Here is a 25,785-nt window from a genome sequence, read left to right on the forward strand (position 1 = left end):
TACATCTATTGGCCAATAATTCTATACAGAGATATCTGAATTGTTTTGCTTTGAAACATACCTATCATATCACAAATAATTACTGAAGTGCATCCATGACATTAATTTTATTTTTTAATGAGTAGCAAGTAGTGAACTGAGGCTAAATGGTGGGCCAAAAATAGGGAAATCTTCTGGGGCCAGTAATACAAAGAATAGCAATCAACGTAAAACATATTTTTACAATTGATTGCATTGTCTTCAATGTATGATACCGTAAGTAACGGTGTATTAACCGCACCTTTTTCTCGGCGGGGCAGAAGCAAAAGTCGGGGGTGCGGTTTATACACGGTGACGGGTCTGAGCCAGCCCGCCGTAACCCCTCCCGTACATGTACGATGTCTGCCAGTTCACAACACATCGAGTGGCCGGGCGTAGCCGCCCAGGCAATGTCGTTTAGAGGGGTATGAGCCGCGGGTAATGGGAAGCGATTATTGCAATATTAATTAAATGTTGTCCATAACAAACGCACCCACCTTCATGACACTAATTTTGACTTTATTCTCGATTCAAAGTAGTGAAGTTCCCTGGCGAATTTAAAGAGACGCCAAGCATACTCGGTAATATTTTGTCACCGCTGAGCGAGAGTTGAGTGAGCTTAGAGATTGCGTTGTAATGTGGTTATAGTGCGACTTAAGCTGGCGCTATTCAAAGTCCCGTTTCGCGCCAGCTTGTTTTTTTTCCTTCCTGTTTGCTTTTCACAAGATACCATGTAAACCACGCACGAGAGAGACGGCAAGAAGCCGTAAAAAACAAATGGAAAAAATGCCAATTTCTTTGTTTCTTGAACCTTCCTATAATCCCGTATCCAAAATTCATGCTAAGACATCAAATTTCTGAAAGTGATTGTGAGATTGTGATGCAAGAAATGTGAATGTTTCTTCCTCCTACACTGGGCCTGGGAAAGACACAGATCATAATTTGATAAGATGTACTGGCATGACTTGTACTGTATCGTAGTTTGCAATGTAATGGCAGTGCTGTGTGTGTAGACTGTGAGGTGAGCGAGTGTGTAAGTTGCCAATATTGTCGGGACCGTTCTTTCTTTCTAACATTTGTAGATGAATTGATCAAGAACAGCATATATCTGCATACCGGTAATCTCTTTGGATACTTTGAAATCTTAAAAAACTTAGATTGTTTCTTCGTACCTCAAATATGCATGTAAATGTGAGAAGATTTTTTTTTTTTTTTTTAGTCCAAAGTTGGGGGTGCGGTTAATACACGGGTGCGGTTAATACACCGTTACTTACGGTACATTGTGAAAATCAAGCGTATGATTAATCACTAACCTTTTATAACATGCCCTAGGTGGTTTCTCCTTAATTTCACAACTAACTAAAGTAGCCATGTTGCCTTTTGGGTTACATAAAAATGTCAACTTACGTGTTTTTAAATCTACAAGAAATTATTTTTTTCAATGATTTTTCACATATATTTTTTACTTTTACATGAAACTTACTGTTATTATTGAGGAACAAGGCATTGAAGGACTGTCCGCTGGGTTCGAATCCGATGTGTCTGTGGACAAAATCAGATCCCATGAGAGTAGAGGCAAGGGCGTAAGCAGGTGCCTTACTGCTTGATTGAAAAGAGAATGGGTCTGTAGTGTCTCCAAAGGAGCAGCGCTGACCATCGACGGTACAGATACTCACTCCCCAGGAATTGGGGTCCTGACGAGCCAACTGAGGGATGTAATCTGCAATCTAGAGGTAGAGAGAGGCTGTCAAATAGCTGAAAGGTATTGATATGCATGTACTTGTGCATATAAATGTTGATGCATTACCTCTGTTCCTATGCAATATAGTTATAACTAATTACCTGCTTGGTCATTGCATTGTGTAGTATCAGTTCTTCACAGCAAAATACTATGCTATGCTTGGAAAATATTAATCAGAGTTTCCATTCAGAATTTACAAGGGAAATGAAATTATGTTGATATTCATCATGAATAAGATGATGATGATGATGAAGATGGTGGTGGTGGTGGTGGGGATGATGATGAATCATGATGTTGGCGGTGAATGTTGGTAGTAAAGACTATGACGGTGGTGGTGGGTGGTGATGATGATGGTGGTGATGGTGATGATGATGGTGGCGATGGTGATGATGGTGGTGGTGATGGTGATGATGGTGGTGATGGTGATGATGATGGTGGTGGTGATGGTGATGATGATGGTGGTGATGGTGATGATGATGGTGGTGATGGTGATGATGGTGGTGATGGTGATGATGGTGGTGGTGATGGTGATGATGGTGGTGATGGTGATGATGGTGGTGATGGTGGTGATGGTGATGATGGTGGTGGTGGTGGTGGTGATGGTGATGATGATGGTGGTGATGATGGTGGTGGTGATGATGGTGATGGTGATGATGATGGTGGTGATGGTGATGATGATAGTGGCGATGGTGATGATGATGGTGATGATGATAATGATGATGGTGGTGGTGATGATGGTGGTGGTGATGGTGATGATGATGGTGGTGATGGTGATGATGATAATGGTGGTGGTGATGGTGATGATGATGGTGGTGATGGCGATGATGATGGTGGTGATGGTGATGATGGTGGTGGTGATGGTGATGATGGTGGTGATGGTGATGATGGTGGTGATGGTGATGATGGTGGTGGTGGTGGTGATGGTGATGATGGTGGTGATGATGGTGGTGGTGATGATGGTGGTGGTGATGGTGATGATGGTGGTGGTGATGATGGTGGTGGTGATGATGGTGGTGGTGATGGTGATGATGATGGTGGTGATGGTGATGATGATAGTGGCGATGGTGATGATGATGATGATGATAATGATGGTGGTGATGGTGGTGGTGATGGTGATGATGATGGTGGTGATGGTGATGATGATGGTGGTGGTGATGGTGATGATGGTGTTGGTGATGGTGATGATGATGGTGGTGATGGTGATGGTGATGATGATAGTGGCGATGGTGATGATGATGATGGTGATGATGATGGTGATGATGATGGTGGTGATGATGGTGATGGTGATGGTGATGATGATGGTGGTGATGGTGATGATGATGGTGGTGGTGATGGTGATGATGGTGGTGGTGATGGTGATGATGATGGTGGTGATGATGATGATGATGATGGTGATGATGATGAATAAAATAATGATGAGATGATGGTAACAAATGATCTCACCTCTCCAGATTCATTATTCTTTGCTTCTAAAAATGTTTCTTGAATAGTAGCAGCAAACTCTGGAAAGTCTGGGATGATTAATTTGTTCTGAAGGGCACGGCCAATTAAGACAATATTGTCTTGTATGCACCTATATGAATAGAAAATAGATGTCTCTTTTAATACAGAGTATATAGTATATAAGCTAAAGATGCTGGATGGCTCAAGAGCTATACAGTTCAAGAAATGCTCAATAGTTACATAACCATGGAACCATGAAGAACTTATGAGCTACATGTATACTACGCAACATCCCCCCCAAAAAAAAAAATTAATAAAACCAAGAGCTATTTATGTTCATCACATCAATCGCAAATCTTATAATCAACAAATGAATATTGTAAAGCTTTAAATGGAGAATCTTTTTCATCTGGTGCAATTCCATAATACAAACTTCATGCATGAGTAACTAAAATAAATTTGAAGAAAGGCTATAGAAATGTTTCACGACTTGGGCCTAATCATCACCATCATCATCTTTGTTGTCATCATCATCATCATCATCATCACACCATGATCTCTTATCAGCATCAACATCACACCATATCCATTGCCAACAACATAGCCATCAAAACTGTCACCATCATCGTGATCATTACCACAACCACCACCATCATCTTCATTCCCCTCTTTATAGATATGAATATTATTGAAGGAAGACTTACTCCTTGAATTGATCAGCAGTGAGGTGCTTATCTCCTATTCTCTCTGGAAACTGAGGAAGATGTTTTGTACGGAATTTATCCATCGATTCCTTTAGTCTTGGGTCATTCAAAGTCAAGCCTTTACTTTGAAGAGCCTGGCAAAGACAGAAATGCAGTTGATATTCTTTTTTAATGATACCTGTTCTCGACCAATACAGAAAACAACATCATAACAACAGTAGTTAAACACGGAAGTAAGAAAATGAAATCACCAGTGATAGAATACCTGTTTATATGCTTTACAACATTGAAAAATTATTCAAGAAACCAAAGCAAAAATTTTGACTTACATCGAAGAATGTACTGACAGAGATGGTTCCATCCCCTTGGCTTAACATGTGAAACACAAGCTCTTCAAGACTGGGAAAACTGTATTAAAGGGGGAGCAGCAAAAAACACAATGAAACACAGATTTTATCTATGTATACAAATTTGCATGGGTGACATCCAGCGATAGAACTTACTGAAATGAGAGTAAAAAGAAAATAGCTGCAGGGGTGGGTAAATTTACAGGGGATATTTTTCTCATTCTATTCATTCCAAATTTCACTTTGAAATTGTTAAATTCAATTTTTATCTATGCAGATTATACGTAAGTTTGAAAGATCAAAACTGTTTTAAAGCACAACAGGAATATCAATATCATGGGAATGAATATGGTGTAACCAGGTAAAAATCACCTCTCTATTAATATCTCTGCCCCCCCCCCCATCTTGCTTTCTTTTTACAACTCCCTCCCTCCTCGCCTAATATCATCCCTGCTTACCACTTAAAGTACAGAATTATTGAGGTATTTTACGGGATAAAACAACTATAAAAGGAATATTTTTAAAATATATGCCAATGAAAAGCAAATGTTTAATATTTCAAGCATATTGTACATGTATATATATTCCACTGAAAGGGAAAAAAATCATGAAAATCAACTTGAGCAGAAGCAAAAGCAAAAAAAAAAAAGCAAATGTTTTAAAAAATGCATTTGAAAAATTACAGAACAGGATAATTAAAAACTGTAACATGCTATCAGGAACCCATTTCATTCAATGCAGAAAAATGTGAGTGCTCATAAACAATTAATTGGTATACATACTGTAGTTTTCATTTTGTTGACAATTATCCAAAGTTACAAACTGTCCAATTGGTGATGTGATAATTTGAAAAATACATAAAAATGGAGTCTAGATTTTCACTTTTTGGAAAAAGCCACCTGAGAGTTTCTTCCAATTTTACCTTAAAGATAAAGCTTCACGCCCCTCAAACCCTTTCTCCTCTCCCTTGATTTGCTCTCTTGCACTTTGCTCCTTCTTTTACCTCACTTTCAACTCTTCTACAATACTGACAGCTCTGAATATATGTGAACTTCTTGAAAATGAATTAGGACTACATGTCTATGCAGTGATAAAGTTCATTATTCCAAAATACCTTCCCAGCTTTTTCATGCAAAATCGAAGTTATTATATAAAATATATGCAGGAGTTTATGCACTCATACAACTCACGAGGTAATACTGGAATATATATAAATGTGACTGTAAATCTATAATAGGGCTAACTACATGTATCATTATCATAGCGAAGTTGCTTGAAACCACATCATGAAATAACTGCAGCCAACTGTTCAAGACAGTAATATGAAACCAGTTTGAGTCTGCAGAAAGCGATGTCACCTTCAACGAAAAAGCATCATGGATGAAATATATTTGATGAAAATGACTTTTTTTTTCGAAATTGTTGCAATTTTGTGTCTCGCCAAGTATAAAAATAACCAGAAATATCGTGATTCCCGAGGGCATGCAACAGAATTGTATCAAAGCTTCATTGTAATATGACTGGGATGGAATAACACTTGCCTTTAAGAGCCTTGCACGTAAACTTTAATGTTGACCTGAAAATGACCTTTGACCTTACCATGTGACCTCCGACTGCAGCATAACATGCAGGTCCCCCAAGTCCATCTACCATCCAAGTTTGGTTGAAAAGCACCTTACGGTTGCGGAGTTAGGTAAGGTTGACCTGAAAATGACCTTTGACCTTATCGTGTGACCTCCGACTGCAGCATAACATGCAGGTCCCCCAAGTCTATCTACCATCCAAGTTTGGTTGAAAAGTGACTTACGGTTGCAGAGTTAGGTGTCATAAGAGAGTCTTGCATGTAAACTTTAACGTTGACCTGAAAATGACCTTTGACCTTACCATGTGACCTCCAACTGCAACATAACATGCAGGTCCCCCAAGTCCATCTACCATCCAAGTTTGGTTGAAAAGCGACTTACGGTTGCGGAGTTAAGTGTCATAAGAGAGTCTTGCATGTAAACTTTAACGTTGACCTGAAAATGACCTTTGACCTTACCATATGACCTCCGACTGCAGCATATCATGCAGGTCCCCTAAGTCCATCTACCATCCAAGTTTGGTTGAAAAGTGACCTACGGTTGCGGAGTTAGGTGTCATAAGAGAGTCTTGCATGTAAACTTTAACATTGACCTGAAAATGACCTTTGACCTTACCATGTGACCTCCAACTGCAGCATAACATGCAGGTCCCCCAAGTCCATCTACCATCCAAGTTTGGTTGAAAAGCACCTTACGGTTGTGGAGTTATGTGTCATTAGATTTGTGACGGACGGACGACATTTGGATCCCTAAGTCTCGCCTTCACCTTCAAAAAACTACAGAAAATTGTCAACTTTACAATTCAATATGCAATTCTAAATTTCAGACTGATAAAATCAATAAAAGCGGAAAAATAACAGCAATTTAGTTTACAAAAGCCTATTCTGTCAAAGATGATGTATACCTATGTCCTTACAGGAAATCTAATATTGTGAAAAGCTTGATGGATTTCATGCATACAACTCCACTCTTTTTTTTGCAATGATGTCACAATGGAAACAAGCATGAGAATTGCAAAAAAGACGTATCATTGATAATATCATACATGCAGGATCGAAATTGCATAAAAAATGAATCAGGAAGTTTAAAGTTGGGCATGAAATCAATTGATATGATTCTGCTTTCAGTATCCAGAAGGACTTGCATCCAGTTTTTAATGTACAGACTGACATCATACAGCATAGATGGTTGTATTCTCAAATTAAACCTACATTGTAGATTGTAAGTTTAATTGTAGACTAAACAAACATTAATCCAAACTTAATATGTACAATGTATGCTTGGCCTTTTTATCCAACATTTTTTTCAAAATGCTATTTATTCCAAAGAATTAATTGACATTCATTGACATAAAAGTACTCATATCACCACTTTCTTCTAAATTTAACAAGAGAATTATTTTGGGGATTGATATTCAATACAGGATTTATTTGGTGAATAAGTTGACAAATGTCACTTCATAAAAATGTGGTCTAAATTTACCAAAACGCCGGGTTAATTTTTTCAGAACTAAGAAAGTACCATACTCATATGATATATGTGAATAGAACACATTCTACAGAATTAAAGGTAAAAGTAGAGAAAAAAAAACTGAAATGAATTTCATTGAGACAGGATATTATTTTCAGAGGAGAATGAAATAATTGGAAAATATATTCAATTAAATTTGCATTATTACTAAAGTTAAAGAGTATTCAGTTTTTTAATATAAAATTGTTTTTAATGGTACATGAAATAAACAGTGTACAGTACTATGGTGCCCAAAATTTAGGGGTTTTTTTTTCATAATCAGAGAATGATCTTGAGAATCAACATCACAAAAATAAATGGTTGCCAATTTTGATGAATTGATCGGAATAACAGTGTAAATGAAAATGAACAAAACTGTTTCAAATTTTAAATCTCTCACCTTTTCCTTACTGTAGACACATATCCACTACAGAATAGAGACAAATCAAAATATACTACCATTTATTTCTACATTTTCAATAAGGATGACTACTTGCAGAAACTACAGATAGGGGAAGGGCAAATGTGATTATTGACGAACATAAATAGAAATTTAATAGAGTAGATGTAGAAGATGAAAGACAAAAACAAGTCAGCAAAATGTAGAGTTTAAAATTGGGATCAAAGTGAAAAAATCATTAACAATGTCATACAGGTAGGACGGAATGGACAGTCTATCACAGGGATTGTAATTTGTATATAATGAGACTCTCCATTCTTGTGTTGAAAAATATAGAAAGAAGAAACTTCTGATTATAAAACTTAGAAAAGTATACATTTACATAATTGGAAACATGCTTATTTTCTTGCCATGGCAAACGTTTTGATAATCGTTCAAATGCTCCTTTCTCAAAGGGTCAGCACTGACCCGTAATCAAGCTGAAATTTACATGTAAAAATGTAACAAGCAGTAGAACCCAGAACTACATGTATTACGTCATAAAGCATACTTTGCTGGTCCTACTTAACAACACTACATAAACAAGACAAAATATAATACATGTAGTCTAGTTTTCTTTTTATTTCTACTGCCATTTCAGGTGCTCATTGGAAATAAAAGGATTTTATTAAATAGTGATATGTGTAGGTACATGTACATGTAGATCACAATCAAATGATAGGCTGAAATGTATCGCATCACACGATGTGACCAGTCTAATTTACGGACAAATTCACTAACAACTGATACGAATGACAAGTTCTGACTGACCATGGTTTTTAGATGAGGATAGATTACCAAATATGATCCACATTACATTTATATGTCCATGCTATCTCGTACTACATGTATTTAGACATAAATTTTCCTCAATTTCACAACGTATATGCAGGGGCCTGTGGCAGAAAGAGTTTAAATGCAAGTGAAAATATCAAGAGCAAATCCTGTATATGGGTGCTTCATTGGCTGAAAATCATATTGCGTAAGTTTTTTGAGTTGCGTTTGATTGCAACTCTTTCTGCAAAAGGCCCCTGGACATACATGTATACAAATAAGGGGACTGATAAATCCTCTCACTATTTTTTTTCTTTATCATTATTTGTTTCGGAGAGGAAAAGGGAACTGAATCACTAAGACCTGCAGGTCTCTCCTCCTGGGCCCTGTTGTACAAAGAGTTACGATTGATTTGATCAATCGTAACTCTATTGAAATCCATCAGTGTCATAATTTTTTTCATGAAAAATTTGCACAATGTCCTTTTTATGCAAAGAGAAGCGCAGTGAAATTTTAAGAAAACAATGAATGCATGAATATACATCACAGCTAGAAAATAATTTGAACAAACATGCATAATAGATGTTGACGTTGCTGGCCGTCCATAGTTGCGATTGATCGGATCAATCTTAACTCTTTGTATAACATGGCCCTGACTGATTGGGGGGATGAAGGTGGACCATTACACCGGGATTTCCCCCTATGTGTAGTCTGTTCTTAACATGCAAAGGTGGAGACTCACCTCTACACAACGTCGTACTCATGAAACAGTTTTTTCATTGTAACATACATGTAGCCTGCATCTATAGGGGAGACGTTTACACACAATACAGGCATCAGTCATCCACTAGGGGTGGACTCGAACCCATGACCTTTGGTTCGACAGGCAGAAGCTTTATCGATTGAGCCAACTTTGCACTCTTATGTACATGTATTTTAACATTATTTTTTCCTCGTTGTACATGTAAGGCACAAAAAGGTTTGAATCATAATATATGTGGAAATGCCATGAAGTATTGTGATTTGACAGTCTCCTTTGGCAAATCCGCACAAATTGAAATACTTCTCAGACATACACCCTTTAATGAGTTACCGTAGTGATATCATTGACTCTCCAATAAATCACCGTGTTGTGAACTGTTTCTGAGGCAGTTTTCAGTGTAATGCCATTTTACTTTTTTCTTTTTATTCAAACTCAATTTTGAAAATAATTGACTGTCAGTGTCAGAGTGGTGAACGAAATGCAGCCCTCTGTCAAAAATGCCATCACTGATATGACGGGTATCTGTTGGGCTTTAATTCGAGCTAAAACTGATATCTGGACTATTGAGCCATTTCAATTCATTCTAATCTATTTTTTATACATCAAAAAAGCTTTGAAATGAGTGAAAAATAAAGACGGAATCAGCTGTGTTTAAAACATGATAGGCACTGCAAACATGGAGGTATCTACATGTACAATGTATTGTACAGTAAATTGAGTCATGAATATTGCAGTCAAACTTTTAATAGCAACAATTTTACTTTACATTCAAAATTTATGATGCAATATGGTTTTTGCTAGCAAATATGTGATGTAAACATCTTTTTTTAAAGCGTGCACATCTCTCACAATAAGGGGCGGGTGCTTTAGAGTAGATGTAAGCCTAAATTTTTCATGTATAGGCCCTATTTGAATATCACTAAAACAAAACATACTGCAATGACAATCTGAGCTTAACAACTGTGAAACAAACAGCACACTTCCCCCCCCTAACATGATTTTCTCATTACATGAAACCCGGGGGGGGGGGCACTCGACCAAAAAAGTGGTGGGTGTGTGCCGCGGGCGAGACAAAAAACGGGGGCCTTGGAGCGGGCTTATTGTAAAAAGGAGGGTCCTCGGAACGGGCTTCGGAACGACAAATGTTTGTGAAAACGGGGATCCTTGGAACGGATCGCCAGCGTGTGAGTGCGTATGCATCCCTATGGAACGGTCATGTGTGCATGATGCAGCTAGCGCGGCCTCTGCCGGGGGAGCTCTGCGGCCGCTTTTCACCAAAATTGCGGCTCATTCAATGCGATCGGAGCGGCGTAACGAAAAATATGCGAAGCTTTGGAGCGGATTCTCTCTTCTTTTTTCTCGATAAGAAGAAAATGCTATGCCTTGGAGCGGCTTTCTTTGTTCTTTTTCTCAACAAGGCAAAAATGCTATGCCTTAAACGGAAATTTGAGTGTGAAAATGGGGGTCCCCTCCGCGGCACATACCCACTATGCATTATATACTGAGTGCCATGAAACACGTACAATACATACTGAAAACCATCAGGTACATGTATTCCTGTATTACGGGGGGGACCATTCCCATAATCGTCCAATTTGATTGATCTAGAAAGACATGATGGAAAGGCAAAATAAATCTAGAAAGCCACATTGAATTGGAGTTCTAATTGAATATCCACATAACATTCAAATAAACAACACTTTGATCGTGGGCATCCACAGCACAGAAAGACATACATGTAGATGCTACAGAACAAAAATGCTGATGAGCACTGGGGGAATGTGATACTAAAATATTTCTAGCCTAAAATAATAATATAAGTGGGAATCAACCTCATACTTGGTGATAGATAGTTCACTCTCTCCATAAACGATACATTATTTGCCTAAGAGGGGTGTGTAGTACTGAGAATGGTACAATATCATCCACATTACTTTCTGTAAAGCAAAATAGTGGTCATGCAATCATCTATTTCATGTCATAAAGATGACTTGTTTCAAATGGTTTAACATGTGAGTGGTTCTGCTGCTAGAAACCTCATGCAAGAGATTAAACCAGTAATGGGGAAAATAGGGAAGGGTGATATTACAGTAGGGGAAGTCGGGGTATTAAGTTGTGACACTTTTTGCATTTTGCATGTTAGAACGTATATGACCAATAAAATTGCCTTTAAATTTAATTCTTAGGAAATATTTTTCACCTATATATAACTTTCTACCCCTACACTGAAAGTCATTGTGACCTTTGAAAAAAACGATGTCAAATGGCTCAACTTGCCCCATTTGTGGGGTAAGCTGTGCCACCTTCTGGGGTAAGTTGAGCCACAAAAACTATATACAAAATGTATGTGGGAATAATCAGCATGTCAATTTTTTATTCAAAGTCCTTTCACTTGGTAATTTGCTATACATACTAACATTCTTTAAAAGTAAAAGAACTGCCACATGAATTTGCTCCTTTCTGCATGCACATCAATGGCTTTTTAAGGTTTTTTTTTATTATACATTACCATAAGAATTACCATGGCTCAACTTGCCCTATGTTGGCTGGCTAAAATGACCCCATTCCGAACTTCATGCGATATTTTCACAGCCACACATTTCTAATGCATCCATCAAGTAAAAGACCATGACAAGAATGAGAATCCATACCTGGAATATTGCTCTTATTTCTTTTAAGTGTGTGGGTCAGAAGCACTGATCGCTTTCACACTTTTTTTTTGTGAAATTTGTATTTTTCCATCTAAAAAAGTACTTTTTGTTTTAAAGTTGAAAACAATGTGGTGGGGTTAAGGTTTATGTAATGGGTCATCAATACATGACACCACCATAATGTCTGACTCATTCATTATTGGTCTAGGGTGGTGGCTTAACTTGCCCCTATGCTCAACTTACCCCGCCTTCCCCTAATCTATTTGTACATTGAGGCAATTCATGAATGAAGAATGAAAAGTATATGAGACTGGCTACTTTATAATAACTCTCTCACTGCCTGTAGGTGTATACCCTGGCAAATGAGAGTCTTTCACCTCACTTACAATGTAATACAAACTCTGAAATTTGAAATACTGTGAATGGAATGGAAGCTTTCTGCCATAAAATAATTCTGATATTGGTACCAAACACAACAACTTTTAAGTACATGTATTAGCTAATTTCAATCAGATTCTCATTTTGAAATCTAAAAAACTTTAAGCTTGTAATAAGTTTGGTACATAGTCACTATGATGAAAAGGGAAAGTTGATTCCTTGTAGAGTCTGTGATACTTTGTTCAGTGTAAAGCAAGGTTTAGGTTGGAAGCAATGCCACATAAGATCATGAGAAGTGAACAATCAATTAAATGTATATCCCAGTATAATGAATGCACATTTGCAGCTATTCGTAGTGAAGTGATTTTATTATATTCTCTGTTTTTATACTGTACAGACCAATTACATTATCAACTTCTTTTCAATAAAAAAAAATGCCATGCATATATGTATTACATCATGTGTACTTTAAAGTACATGTACATGTACTAGGGTTGAATGAAACAAGGCATCACTAAAACTACAGTGTAGGCCTACTATTTATAGTGCACGCCAATGATGCTGGATAAACAAAAATGGATTTTGATTTAAGCAGCATGAATTTGATTTATATCTTTTTAAAACAACCAATGCATTAAAGCTACAATGTAAGATACCTTTCCTGCATTTACTCATCAACTACAGACTACTTATGATGTACAGATATGGTGAGATGGAAAAGAAAACCCACTCAGCTTCCACAATACAAAGCAGCAAATGAAGTTCATGAGAAATCAATGCAATGCAGGCCTTGAACGTTGCACATTTCACTCACAAATAAAATGTGAAAAATCACAATATAGTGTAGCATATAGTAGGAATTAGACCTGGGTCACTAGGACTTATGACTGACCCTTTAAAATGGAAGGATTGCCAGAGATTTGAAAGTAGTATTTAAACATGGTATGATAGTAACCTTCTTCCAGATAAACATGTAAAAAATGAACTGCTTCTGAATATGAAAATGTCGATTCACTATTGATGCCACTATTAATTTGCACTTTGTTTTTTCTATGGGTTTCAGTTCAATTCATTCATTATCTAGCAAAATAGTGAAAGATAAAAAATTGATTCTACATGTAGCTGAAAGTACATGTAACGACAGTCTAAAAATGAACAATGTAGATTTCAAGGTTTAAGAAGGTGATTTCTACATTCAAGTTAATAAACAAGATTCAATTCAGACAAAACAATCTGAGAAAATTAATTTTTGTTAGATCAATGTCTGCAATACGAAAGATTTATTGCCATGCATTATCTTAATAAAACAAAGACAAATAAAAAATGTAAAGAAGTCTTTGTTATTTCAGCTGAATATTTTTTTTCATATAAAATTCAGATAGAGGTCATAGAACTACATGTATCTTCAAATATCTTCCCTAATGTACACTTCAACGAAAATTGTCAATAGGGAATGAACAACAACTCAACATAATTTCAAAGCTCAACTTCATGAACAGTAAAGACGTACCTGGCACGAGTATGTGATGACCTGTGTTCACAGGAACAACAAAACACATATTAAAAGCACACAAGTATTGAAAACAATTCAGAGAATATTATCACAAATAAAAAAAAAAGAATATTACCAAGTAAACGAAATAAATGAGACTCTTGAAAAAAGTTTTCAAATTTGTAATTAGTGTGACTCCCTAGCAACCTGAATTTCTTGAAAGCTCTTCAGATATGCCAACATGCAGGGTGCTACATAGCACCTGCCTGATTGTCTGGGGCAAGCAAAAGTTAGAGTCGGGCAAGTGTTTTGAAATAAAGACCAAAACTACTTGCCCGAAGCAAGCAAAATTCTCACAGTAGAATGACCAAAATTAGGGCTGATATGATGTACTGACCCTAATTTTGATCATGGCAGGCAAGATAAAATCACTTTGGAAAAAGAAATGCAGTATTGGTAGATCAGTTCATATCAAAAGAGAGAAAAAGGTCAATGGTTTAAATAACCGCAAAACTTTCCTTGAAGGGTAAAACTTTATTCAAGGACTTTTACAGGCAAGTGAAATAGATTTTGGGGCAATTATATTCCAGCCCCAACTATTTAAAACTTTACTTAGTCAGGCAAGTGCTTCTCAAAAGTTATGTAGCTCCCTGCAACATGGCATTATACAACTGTTTATCATATCCATCCCTGATATTCTAAAATACCCATGGGTGAGTAATCTACATGTTGATCAATAATTATGTAAACCACTTCATAAAAATTGTCAGCACTCAGCAATGACTGGTGTTATTGAAATCCTTTTTTATTGATTGAACACAGGCCTTCGAATGTCAAATGCACTCATTTGGTCAGTGCTGACAAGTTTCCTAAAAAAGTACCCTCAATTGATTGCAATGTGTTGAAGGCAGCAGGTGTTAAGCTTTCATTCAATTATTGAAGCATCACTCACCCTGCTAATGATCAAATCATATTCAAATAAAGAAAATGAAATATTAGTTTGAAAGAAAGTACTCTTTGCATTTGTCATATTTGACTTAGATTTCATTAGAGATACATGTACTTCACTAATTTCTCATATTTCTGTTCATGTTTACATCAGAATCATTACGCACTAGTAAGAATGGTCAAGAAAGCAGAAAACTATTTTTAATTTTATCCAGCACCCTGACAAAGAAAGGTTAAAACATGTACAAGTACACCTTCGAATACTAAATGGTTATTGATTATCAAAAAGAGCTTCATGTGATCATAAATCGTGCATTTCAGAATTGGCATAAAATCTAGGAAATCACATGTCAATTTCATGCAATTTTCCAAATGAAATATCAAAATTACATACATGTATATGGCTATTAACCTTGAAGCAACAGGCCCATAATTTTTAGTAAGCAAGCCAAGCCTGGGTACAGAAGAACATCCTATCAAACCCACAAATTAAAATCTTGCAAAAAGGAAAAATCCAGTGTGACCTAAAAACATTTGAAATTCCTATGTACATGTAGGGCCTAAAACAAACATCCCCCCCAAAAAAAAAAATAACAAGTGGAATACCTCTGGCTGTCTCACCTGCATCACGCGATTCAATATAGCAGCAGTGCTGACTTTGAAAACTACGTATATAAAATAATTATTCACAAAAAACACCATTCATGTAATGATGGAATACTACGTGCATTGACATTTGACCTTGATCATGTGACCTAAAACTTGTCAGTGATACTTGATTACCCCTATATCCACATTAAACTTTGAAAGTTATGAGAGCAATCCAATACTAACTTCTAAAATGGCCAAAGTTCAATGACCTTAAATGACCTTTGACTTCGGTCATGTGACCTGAAACTCGCACATGATGTTCAGAGATACATGTACTTGGTTACTCTTATGTCCATGTCTTATGAACTAGACCAATACACTTACAGAGATATGATGGTAATTCAAGAAATACCTCCAATATGGCCAAAGTTCATTGACCTTAAATGACATTTGACCTTGGTCATGTGTAATTCAACAAATACCTCCAATATGGCCAAAGGTCATTGACCTTAAATGACATTTGACCTTGGTCATGTGTCCTGAAACTCGGACGGAATGTTGAAAGATACTTGATTACTTTTATGTCCAAGTTTCATGAACTAGACCAATAAACTCAAAAGTTTTTTGGTCGCGATTCAATATAGCAGCAGTACTGACTTTGAAAACTACTATGAAATAATTATTCACAAAAAACACCATTCATGTAATGATGGAATACTACGTGCATTGACATTTGACCTTGATCATGTGACCTAAAACTTGTCAGTGATACTTGATTACCCCTATATTGACCTTGTGACAAACACACTGAGAGAATACTGAGTAGATCATTTGGGTGTGGAAACGACCCACAACGAATAACAACAACAACTTAAAAGTTATGATGGTAATTCAATAAATACCCCCAATTTGGCCAAAGTTCATTGACCCTAAGTGACCTTTGACCTTGGTCATATGACATGAAACTCAAGAAGGATGTTCAGTACCATTTGATTAATCTCATGTCCATATATTTTCTTAGTTATGCTGTCATTTCAAAAACTTAAACTTAGGTTAAGATTTGGTGTTGACGTCCCCGCCGCCGTCTGAAAAGCGGTGCCTATAGTCTCACTCTGCTGTGCAGGTGAGACAAAAATTACTGTTAAGTGTTAACATTATTGACAAGTTAATTATTATGACTCTTGTCAAATATATACATGTATATGTATCTTGTCAGATATCATTATTATTCGTTCAATATTACTCAACTACATGTTCATATTTTTAAAGAAATGTTTGTTAAAAGTAGTATCCTTCTCATCACCTATTCTTTCTGAATAAAATGTACATGTAAACCTTTTTTATATGGATGGACTGTATAATTTGTTATCTGTTTGCACATGTATTGATTGGAATTTTACTCTGAACAAATCTATGTAATTGATTCATTCTTTAGCTGCAAGTTTGATTTTATTAGAATACCATTTTTTAAGATAAATATTTGTTTAACATGGCGAAGAAATCCTCATTCTTCAAAATAACTTACCCGGTGTTGGTCTCTTCATTAAGACAGAAACTTGTGGTTTGGAAGCCTCTTGCAAAAAACAGCCTATGTTTAGATGGGTGATGCGGTGCAGTCAGTTGCATATTGTGACTCTTGACAGCTGTACATGTAGATAAACATTTCTTCATCTGTGTCATGGATTTCTGTTGCATGGAAAGCAGACATCGCCATTTTGTGGCCATCGATGTCATCATGGTGGTTGACTGGGAAATCAGAGCAAAAATCATATGAGGATAAGATTAGGGCATAGGCAAACATGTAGCTCTCTTAAATTAAAAACATGGGAATGGAAGCAATGAATCCATATTTCATGAAATGATTACAGCCAAAATGGCTACAAAATTAATCAATTTTAGCTTAGCTAATATGTAAGTAAGTAAGTTGCCATCTTGGATGACATCATCATTCTTAATACAGACGTATTTACCAGTCACTATATATTGCGATTTGTGCTGCTGCTTTGTGCTTGTAATCTATGTGCATGCGTTCGGAACTTGTCGCTCACATTTATTCGCCAGGATATCGAAAATTCTAATCGGAAAGTCTTGATAAAAGCACAACTCATTGAACGTGGAGGGCAGCAACACACGGCTGCCATTTTTTCTAAGGAATAAATCATCGATAACGTATATTTTCAATAATTTATTGCATATGTACACATGTAGTATCAAAAGAAAGATTAGAGATTAACAAAAATAATGGACAATCGTTCAAGATATGTCATTTAGAATTAAAAAAAGAATAAAAATCTCTAAACCCTGTCACCCGAATTTGAAGAAATGATTACACATGCAGGCTCGCACTAACACATTACCGTCGGCGAATGGGTATGATAATAAAATGTCAGAAATTATTGAATAAATCCCCAGAAACGACGTTTATTCCTGTCTAGCTCGTGCGTTGCATTCTCAGTAATTATCTAGTGACATACGCATCTTGTTCAGGATCACAAACAGTGCCCAGAATGTTAAATTTTCAGGACAAAATACATGTATATGAAAGTTAACAAGTGGAATGCCTCTGGCCGTCTCACCTGCATCACGCAGTTCAATATAGCATCAGTGCTGACTTTGAAAACTACTCTAACACGCACAAGATGTTCAGTGATACATGGTTACTTTTATGTCCACTTTTTATGAACTAGACCAATAAACTTACAGAAATATGATTGTTATTCAACAAAAAAACCCAACATGGCCAAAGTTCATTGACCTTACATGACCTTTGACCTTGATCATGTGACTTGAAACTCGCACAGGATGTTCAGTGATACTTGATTACTCTTATATCCAAGATTCATGAATCAGATCCATAAACTTTCAAAGTTATGATGGTAATTCAACAGATACACCCAATTCGGCCAAAGTTCATTGACCTTTGACCTTGGTCATGTGACATGAAATGCGCACAGGATGTTCAGTAATACTTGATTACTCTAATGTCCAAGTTTAACGAACTAGACCAATAAACTTTCAAAGTTATGATGGTAATTCAACAGATACCCCCAATTCGGTCAAAGTTCATTGACCCTAATGACCTTAATCATGAGAGCTGAAACTTGCACAAAATGTTCAGTGATGCTTGATTACTATTATGTCCATGTTTCATGAATCAGATCCATAAACTGTCAAAGTTATGATGGGAATTCAACAGATACCCCCAATTCGGCCAAAGTTCATTGACCCTAAATGACCTTTGACCTTGGTCATGTGACATAAAACTCACGCAGGATGCTCAGTGATAATTGATTAACCTTATGTCCAAGTTTCATGAACTAGGTCCATATATTTTCTAAGTTATGATGACATTTCAAAAACTTAACCTCAGGTTAAGATTTCGATGCTGATTCCTCCAACATGGTCTAAGTTCATTGACCCTAAATGACCTTTGACCTTGGTCATGTGACATGAAACTCTAATAGGATGTTCAGTAATACTTGATTAACCTTATGGCCAAGTTTCATGAACTAGGTCCATATACTTTCTAAGTTATGATGTCATTTCAAAAACTTAACCTCAGGTTAAGATTTGATGTTGACGCCGCCGCCGTCGCCGTCGGAAAAGCGGCGCCTATAGTCTCACTCTGCTATGCAGGTGAGACAAAAAACGAAAGGTGAAAAAAAAAAAATAAATAAATCGCTTGCGCTTCGCCCTCCCACTTTTTATATAGGGCCTATTAAGTACAAGATTATTTCACATTTATGTTAGAATAAAGGTAAGAAGTGACTGAGCTGATCAGGAAAATATAATTTGTAAAGATAATTTCGGGCCTCATCCCCTATTGGCGAAAGTCAGATCCACCCCACCAGCGTTCTCGCCAGTGTATAACACGCATGGTGCAAACACCATGCGTGCGGAAATGGAGACCAAGTGGAACCATGCGTAAAATTTCAGCGACATGCGTGGAAAAATTAAATGGAAATATTCAGAAAAAAATAATACACTCCATGAACTCATCTTAGTGATAGCAACTTCATTTATCGGGTTGCGCCGAAGTCCCACCAACTTAAGACCACTTACAGGCCTACTACGGCTAGGAAAGTGGCAAGGCGCCCAGCTAGCTCGCGGCTGCTATTGCGGGCATATGACGGCACGGTACGGTCGTTCCGTTGCCTATTCCCCCGTCTGCCCCGCACATCACACCGGCTATGCTCCATGACCTACCGGTAGCTGCGCTTACTGATATGATGGGAGTGGAACTTGGAATAAATGCATTGTATATACAAGGAACATGTACTTGTACTGTGTTTGTCATTTATCCCGCCCTCTATACACACAATGAACGAATAGCAAAGGAGTTTGAGAACTGTGCGTGACCGCTATGGTGCATGGATGTTAGGCCTGGGACGATTGTCATTTTTACCATTCAATTATTTCCTGAAAAAATAATCGAATGATTCGATTGTTCGTCGGGAATCAGGTCTTTTAAGTCACAATAGTTGACCTACTTTATGGTGAAATCTCCATTCAAAGTCACATGTTTAGAATAAATGAAAGTAGGACCTTTTTCCCCTTCTCCATGATATTTATATCAAAAGAAACTACATGAAATGAGATTAAAACTTTCAGTTTATTGTTCCAATGAAAATCCTTCCTAAATCCATGCTGGTACTCTGGTATTATGCATGCATCCCTCCAAGTGCCACACCCCTGCATATGAATGAATCAGCCCAGATCTGCCAGTGCAAAGTCCAAAGATGTAAACAACTCATTCATGAACTATTCTTTGAGACTGACCCCAGGTGGAGCATTTCTTGAACAATTTCATCCCTTGCCCACACCATGTCCCCGCCCCCACTTGTGGCACTGCCCACGATTCTACACATGTATTTCAAAAAAATATTTTGCAAAATATTTAATTTGAAATACCTTATAAAATTACGATTTTTTATCATTTGAACCTACATGTATAACTGGGTCTATTTTTGGAGACTAGTCGAGAAAGTACTGGTGAAGACGGGCGCATGTTGGAATGTAGTTTTCATTGTGTGAGGGGGATAGAAAAAAGGTTGCATTATTGTTTTGAAACAAAGGAATTCTCCGGCTCCCACCCTTATCTTTCTCTCTCCATCACACACACACACAGATGGGGGAGGGGTCAATTATTTCTGAAGTCATGACCTCTCCTGATAAGGGAACCACTGCCTTCTTCTTTGTTTCCCCAAAAGTTTCATTGGCTATCCGAAGGTCCAATCAGCTCAAGTGAGCTTGGTTGTGTGTTTTCTTGTTTTGAGCACACAGACAATGAACTCATTTTGTGTATCGAGGGCAAGGTTGGGTGGGATTAAAAAAAATTCGGAGCGCTTTCATGTTGGTGTGTAACTGTGAATGTAATACAATCATTGATTATTTTTGAAAAATTATCTCGGTAACATAATTTTTAAACCTGTATAAAGTGTCATCATTGTTTTCTTGTCATATTGTTATTATTACTTGGGTATTTGAGTTCTCCCAATGTCATAAATCGGGATCTGCCGAACATTCGATTTGGGTAAATCGATTGGTGATTGGCGGAATGCCAATCGAACCATTTGATCAATCGATGTTTACTCCCAGGCCTAGCATTTATGTGCATTTGTGTGGGCTTAAAAATACGCCACAATGGGGCTTCCTTGGCGTCTTTATTTCATGAAAAGGCCGTCGCTTCCGCGCTCCGCGAGGGAGGGGTGAACCCCCCTCCCGCACCCACCCCCCGGGAGTGGCAGCAAAAGTCCCCGACATGGGTGAATTTTTTTCTGGCGAGAACGCTGCACCCCACCCAAGGGTTCATTACCATCCTGCCTGTGGGGAATCTACAGGTATGACTATGGTATGCCAATGCTGTATACAGTACACTATTTAAAAAAATCATTAAATATCTCTATTGTGACCAAAAATACTAATTTCTATACGGTTTCAATTTATTTTTCATTAGTAACTTGGTGGTCATTTTTGTATTCACCAGAGCACTCGAAAACTTGAATTTTTGGCATATTTTTGTGTACGCCCTCTATTGGTGGGAAGTAAATATGGCACAACAATTGTAGTTTTTCAATCTCTATTTTTAAATTAAGAAAAAATAACTTGAAGAATCAAATTTACTTAAGAGCCAAATTATATGATGAATACATTATGTAGCTGTAATGGAACATGACAGTGTAAAAAAATCAGGCATTTGTCCCGAAGAAAAAAAGACTTAAGCCAAACACTGCCAACCTTATTTCACCACACAGGGAGTAACAGAGAAAAAGGTCATAACCTTGTTCATACTCATAGAATAAGTGGATCCACTCTTGTGACACATACACACACACATACGCAGAAAAAAATGGTGCCCCCTTGAAAAAGCGAGGACTCCCTCCCCCCACCTGAAAAAAATCCTTGCTACGCCCACTCATTCTATGAACAAGGTTATGATATAAATCATGAGCTACGGCTATGCCCCAGGGGAGGGGGTGCACTCTTTATAAATGCATAGTGGGTATGTGCCGCAGAGGGGACCCCCATTTTTACACTCAAATTTCCGTTCCAAGGGCAAGGCATAGCATTTTTGTCTTATGGAGAAGAAGAACAAAGAAAGCCGCTCCAAGGCATAGCATTCTATTCCTATCGAGAAAAAAGAAGAAATCCGCTCCAAAGCTTCGCATATTTTTCATTACGCAATTCCGATCACATTGATCGTCTACAACGAGCTGCATATTTTGTTGAAAAGCGGCCGCAGAGCGCTGTCCTACCATCGCCTCAGCTTTCCACAAGCACTCCCGGTGGTAGACCAAAAGCTTCAGTCTCTGTATTTTGGTTGTTCTGCTGAACTGCATTGGCTCCACTCACCATACATAGACTGAAGTGGTTGGGGGTCCGTGGCTACAGACAACGTATAGTGAACTAGCGTTTTATAGATCGCGATTTAAAACTGTTTTTTGAGCGAAATTTAATGATGAAATTCAGGGAAATACAAATAATTTAAGTAATTGCATACCTTGGACCGGATTTATTGATAAAATAATCCACTGGATGATTGAGAAATCTGTCATCTAAGCCATTTTCTCCTGACCTGACGGTTTATCTTGCAAGTTGCCATCTTGAATGACGTCATTATCGTTAATGTCTCGATATATCGCGATTATAACTATTATCGTTTGTCTTCGTGAGTGTATCGTATCGTATTATTGCCTTGTAGGTGTGCTGGTGGAATGCAATATCGATATCACATTCGTACATTGTTGACGCCATCCGCGTTCGATTGTAAATATTTCATAGTTTGGCTGCCATTTTGACCTGTTTTCCTGTGTCGTACCCAACTAAACATCGGTAAAGTATAATTTTCATGCATTTTCATCTATATCGTTTAAATTTTTGTAAAATTGAATATTTAAATATTAAGAATGTTTAGTTTAAATATCCTTAGATTGTAACCTCAATGTGTAAAAGAACCTCAAACTTTGGACTCTGGTCGGACAAAGGTGCTGGGGTTATAACAAATGGGAGCCTACACGGACACTTTACCATCGGTGAATGGGGATTACAGTAAAATGTCAGAAATTGTTGAATAAATCCCCAGAAACGACAGTTATTCCTGTCTATCCCGGCGGAGGCCGCGCGAGCTGCATCATGCACACACATGACCATTGCATTCCATGGCATAGCCATGCTTACGCACTCACACGCTGGCGATCCGTTCCAAGGACCCCCGTTTTCACAAACATTTGTAGTTCCGAAGCCCATAAGCCCGCTCCAAGGCCCCCGTTTTTTTTGTCTCGCCTGCGGCACACCCCACCACTTTTTTTGTTGAATGCCCCCCCCCCCCCCCAGCCCAGGCTACACCACTGCCTGGTTTACTCATTGCCATACCGAGTTAGTTGCCTTTTCAAAATAACAACCAAACGTGCATATGTACTTACAACCAGATGCTGGTGGTGATTGTATGTCAACGGACAGATACAGATACAAAAAAAGGTTTTCTAGGACTTTATAGGGTAGCGGGGCAACACATACGGCTATTACGTTTACTTAAGCATGCAATTCTTGTCCACACATGCCTCATCGGCAATTATCACAATTTTGTGATATACACGTTCGAATTGCACGGGAGCTACATGAACGCCCACTATTACTAGACTGACTAGCTAGTGACCGTTGTCAATATGGCTACAGAAATTACATATCTGACTCTTGATACTCACTAAAAATTATTTGCTACTGACTCAGCTACAGTCCAGATTTTAGTCCTTATCGTGTAAACGATCCAGCAATCAATCACTAGAACGTAAAAAAAAAGTGCAATCTGGTATTATCAATTTTGCAAATCAAATCGTCTACCATGCCGCCGAAGATGGCGTTATGAAAATGAGCAAGTGGAATATATTATTAAAAACAAACTTTTTAATGGCTGGGAAAATAAAAAGGTAGACCAGGTTTACCACTTCTTGGACATTGGCTACAACATATTTAGATCTTAGGGGTATATTTCGCACGGGATTGTAAAGTTGAAGATAACTTGAACTACCCCCCCCCCCTTTCCCGGGCGCGGGCCTGGCTGGTCTCTGTCCGTCATGTCCCCCTGTCCCTTTTGTATATAAATGTGTCCCTCTTCTCTCCCCGCCTCTCTCCTTAGTTATCATATTATATTATATTGCCATTTCTGTGTTGTTTATCTTATGTTCTTTGAATTCGTAATGAGGAACCTTAATCTAAAAGCATTGCTTCACTTAGGTCTCATCGTCTTCCTTTAAAGTATTTTAAAAAAAAACAATGTTTTCTGCATACTCTTTTTATGTACTCTGATTATTGTTTCATACACACTTGTATGTTTGTCATTTATTCAAACTCAGAGTTGGAAGACAAATAAAATGTTCTTATAAGGGAATCTTGAGTAATATTAAAAGACTTATTGGTTGGTGGAAGCAAAGAGATCTTAGGATGTATGGTAAAATAAAACTTTTGAAAATGTATGCATTTTCAAAACTACATTATGTTTCTTCCCTGATGACAGTCCCAAAAGAAGTTTTTCAGGAAATTGAAAAATATTCTTTTAACTTTATTTGGGAAGTAAGAGATAGAATAAAACGCAAGGTTCTATATCAAGACTATTCTGTTGGAGGACTGAGAGCTCCAAATTTTGAGGTCTGTTAAGACCCAACGAATAATGTGGAGTAAACGTTTGATGGACGAAGGGAAAAGTTCGGGTTCGGGAAAGCAACCTTCGAATATTTGTTTAGGTCTTTAGGTGGTCGAATCATATTTCTGTGTGATTATAAGTACAATGAATTTTAAACGTATACCATCAGCGGCGTACCTGGGATTTTCTACAGGGGGGACAAAACTGGTCGAAAAATTTGACAAGCAAAAAAAAGGGTCTTCAATCAAAAAGCTCTTTAATCGTATCAGAAAAAATATTGAAAAGCAAAAAAAAAATAATAATAATAAAATCTAAAAAAGGGTCTTCAATCAAAAAGCGCTTCAATCGTACCAAAAAAAATGAAAAGCAAAAAAAAAAATAAAGGGGTCTTCAATCAAAAAGTCTGTCAATCGTACCAGAAAAAAAATTAACAAAAAAGGGGGTCTTCAAGCTCGTCAGGGGGGCAAAATAGGTATTCAAGCTCGTCAGGAGGGCAAAATAGGTTTTCAAGCTCGTCAGGGGGGGGGGCAGGGATAAGTCTTTTGTATGGGTTGTGACTCGTCAGGGGGGCAGACTGCCCCCTCTGCCCCCCCCCCCCGTAGGTACGCTAGTGTATACCATTGCTTTACATAGATATGCTGAAGGCATGGCACGAGTTGGATAAGTGTAGACATTTTGGAGGGAAAAGTAATCCCATTATTTGTAATAACAAGCGTATATATGCCTCAATAATAAGACCTTTTTTATATTGAATTATTTCAGAAAGGTATAGTTAAAGTCTTGGATATAATAGTTAGAGGTCAATTAAGACCAGTTTTATACTGGTATAGGCCTAATCTGAAATTTTCATCTGAAAATTTGCTCGAAATTCAAAAGATATTTTCAGTAATTACAGAAGAGTGGATACAAGGTGATTTATGGAAATGGCTACAGACAACTTTGAAATTCAATTGATGATATGTGGGCATGTTCAGAAACTATGTGATATAAAATCTAGACGAATTATGACCATTTCATTGAAAATTTTCAAATTGATTATGTATTTCATGTTACAGATGGGCAATCTGATTTGGGAATGGGGGAACTGAAAGAAGTATTTCTGAGACGGAAATGTGCAATGTTATGCAATAAACACAGAGAATTTCAATACAAACAATTACAAGGGGCTGTGTACACGAAAGGGAATTTTTTTTAATTTGGTTTTGAGACAGATAATTTGTGTTCCTTTTGTAAAAAAGAAGTTGAGTCTTACCAATATTTATTTT

The 25,785-nt window shown here is 37.4% G+C and overlaps 1 protein-coding gene across 3 annotated transcripts in view; it reads right to left on the reverse strand.

The window, feature by feature from the left end:
• LOC121428308 (glutaminase kidney isoform, mitochondrial-like) overlaps positions 1 to 23,741 on the reverse strand; it is a 39,436-nt gene extending 15,695 nt beyond the window's left edge. Inside the window, exons 1-8 of one of the 3 annotated variants that reach the window (XM_041624868.1) lie at positions 23,586 to 23,741; positions 16,907 to 17,127; positions 13,861 to 13,881; positions 7,746 to 7,772; positions 4,236 to 4,314; positions 3,907 to 4,040; positions 3,203 to 3,332; positions 1,502 to 1,745 (exon numbers count right to left, since the gene is read on the reverse strand). In XM_041624868.1, the coding sequence (XP_041480802.1) occupies positions 1,502 to 1,745; positions 3,203 to 3,332; positions 3,907 to 4,040; positions 4,236 to 4,314; positions 7,746 to 7,772; positions 13,861 to 13,881; positions 16,907 to 17,118 (847 nt within the window). In that variant the 5' untranslated portion in view covers positions 17,119 to 17,127; positions 23,586 to 23,741. The remainder of the gene's footprint in view (positions 1 to 1,501; positions 1,746 to 3,202; positions 3,333 to 3,906; positions 4,041 to 4,235; positions 4,315 to 7,745; positions 7,773 to 13,860; positions 13,882 to 16,906; positions 17,128 to 23,585) is intronic. The other 2 variants (XM_041624875.1, XM_041624884.1) reach the window with 2 other exon arrangements.
• Positions 23,742 to 25,785: the final 2,044 nt, after the last annotated feature.

Source organism: Lytechinus variegatus, chromosome 1 (genome assembly GCF_018143015.1).
Source record: "Lytechinus variegatus isolate NC3 chromosome 1, Lvar_3.0, whole genome shotgun sequence".
In the NCBI taxonomy this organism is placed as follows: domain Eukaryota; kingdom Metazoa; phylum Echinodermata; class Echinoidea; order Temnopleuroida; family Toxopneustidae; genus Lytechinus; species Lytechinus variegatus.